Source organism: Galeopterus variegatus, unplaced genomic scaffold (genome assembly GCF_000696425.1).
Source record: "Galeopterus variegatus unplaced genomic scaffold, G_variegatus-3.0.2 Scaffold1748, whole genome shotgun sequence".
NCBI classification, from domain to species: Eukaryota; Metazoa; Chordata; class Mammalia; order Dermoptera; family Cynocephalidae; genus Galeopterus; species Galeopterus variegatus.
The window spans coordinates 84,678-86,920 of NW_007727859.1; the positions used below are offsets into that span (position 1 = coordinate 84,678).

Here is a 2,243-nt window from a genome sequence, read left to right on the forward strand (position 1 = left end):
GGGGGGGGGCGGCGGGCCTTGAGGGTCCCAGAGGCCGGCTGAGGCTGGACTTCGGCTCCTCCTTCCCTGTGGATGATGGCCATAGGGAAGGCTCACTTCCAAAGAAGACGCGAGAACCGGCCAGGCTGTTGCCCGTTTTTTAATTTTAGTAACACATTATTCCCTGAGGTCCCCGCATCCTCCCCCACCCCGCCCCATCCTCAAGTCCACATTCTTCCCCACACACGGCTGGCTGCTTCCTCCTCAGGCTCCTCCACCTTCAAGGAGCTGAACTCCATCACCTGACGCCTGTCAGCAAGCCGGGGCCTGTTCTGAGGCTGGGGCGGCGGGCGGCAGGGTGCTCAGAGTCAGTTCAGCCTGGCCTAGGATGCCATCTTGGTCCTCAGTGGTCGAAGGGCCACTGGACCCGAAGTACTTCACTATGGCACGGACCTGTGGCAGCTCTGAGAAGGTCTCCACAGCCAGCAGCATGGCCAGGAGCCCTAGGAGCAAATAACCTGGGGAGGAGAGGTTGCTAGGGTAGCTCTTGGGGTGCTGGTGATGCTCACTGGCCACCTCTCACCCTGGCATCTAGTGTCACCCCTCTCCTAACACTGCCACCAAGGTTGTTTGGACTACAGCTGCCACACCATGCTCTAGTGTAGGCTCCTTCTACCTGCAAGGCCCAGGCCCCCAGTGGTTTATAGGAATGGTAGTCCAGGCTGCTCTTCCCTCCTCCCGCCTCCGCTCCTTGGCAGCCAGACTCACCGAGAAGTGCGAGCTGGCCAAGGTGGTAAATCGCTGGATGCAAGCCACGGCCACGACCAGGCAGCAAGTCCCCTAGTCCGATGGTGCTGAGCCAGCCGAAGCAGAAGTAGATTGCCTCCAGCAGGCTGCAGTCATCCTGTAGACTCCATAGCACCAGTGCTGGCAGCAGCACGAAGATGCCAGCCACCAGCAGGCCCAGTGCAGCTGCCTGCAGCAGTGCAGCCCTGGCTGGTGCCAGCTGCCAGTAGACTGCTGCCCAGGCACCCGGGCGGCTGAGCACAGGCAGCAGCCAGTGGCGCAGGGCGGCCACAAGTGCTAGGGAGGCTGGCAGCCCCAGGGCCGCATAGGCCACACAGAAGGCCTTTCCACCTGCTGATAGTGGTGCCATATGGCCATAACCTGGAGAAGAGACAGTGGGCAATGACCTCCTGAGTGGGATGCCTGCTGGGGCCTCCACTTCCCCCAATATCGTCTCCCGCAGAAGGCTGCCCTCTGGTGGCTGAAATTGCATGAAGTGTTCAGGCCCGTGTTCTGTCTGGCTCTGCACCTCCTTCACTTGGATCCTGGGCAAGTCCCTTAATCTCCTGGGCCACTCTCAAAGCTTTGGTAGCTGCGACAATCCTGAGAACTGCCCTCCTCATCTCTGCCCCTAATGATATATCCAAATTCATAGCCGGTGGAATGTCACCCTCTCTTTCATTCCCCCCAGGCATATTAATGGAATTGTTCTGTGTGCCAGGCCTTGTGCTGGAATCTGACTCTGCCCTTTGGAGGGGGAGGCAGGCCAGAAAGTCAGATTGCCTGCTTCGCCCTCCAAAGGGGACACTTGACGGTGGCAAAGAGGCAGCATGCGTACAAGAGGGCATTCAGGGCTGGAAAAGTATGTATAAGGCAGGGAGAAGTGAGAGAGAGGGGCTAGGAGAATAGGATCAGCTAGTCCCCAGGTTGCAAACTCAAATGCCACAGGAGCCAGATGCCAGATGAGAGTATGGCGGGGATGGGTGGACTAGGGAGATGTGCTCTGCTCCAGCCAACATGTCTTATGGGGATTCTGGCTCAGTGAGAATAGGTTTTCTGATCTTCCAAAAGAAATTGGAAATACAGACTTTAATTCAGAAAACATTTAGAGGCTGGCCAGTTAGCTCAGCTGGTTAGAGCGCACCCTTGTAACGCCAAGGTCAAGGGTTCGGTTCCCCATACCGGCCAGCCACCAAAAAAAAAAAAAAAAAAAATAAAAATAATAATAAATACTGAAGAAAAAAATCATTTCAGATCCCCAAAAACACTTCCAAAGAGAAAAAAAAAAAAAAAAAAAATTAAACAAACATTTAGACACTTTGCAAGACAAAAAAAGAAAAAAGAAACTAGGCTGGCCGGTGCTCACTTGGCTGAGCGTGGTGACAACACCAAGTCAAGGGTTAAGATCCCCTTACTGGTCATCTTTTTATTTTTATTTTTTCATTTTTTTTTTTTTTTTGTCTTTTTTCGTGTCTGGA

At 54.2% G+C, this 2,243-nt stretch overlaps 1 protein-coding gene across 1 annotated transcript in view; it reads right to left on the minus strand.

Moving 5' to 3' along the window:
- Window positions 1-123: 123 nt before the first annotated feature.
- The window catches only part of KCNK7 (potassium channel, subfamily K, member 7), a 3,544-nt gene continuing 1,424 nt past the window's right edge, over window positions 124-2,243 (minus strand). Inside the window, exons 2-3 of the mRNA XM_008578702.1 lie at window positions 748-1,146; window positions 124-497 (exon numbers count right to left, since the gene is read on the minus strand). Coding sequence (XP_008576924.1) covers window positions 292-497; window positions 748-1,146 — 605 coding nt within the window. The 3' untranslated portion in view covers window positions 124-291. The remainder of the gene's footprint in view (window positions 498-747; window positions 1,147-2,243) is intronic.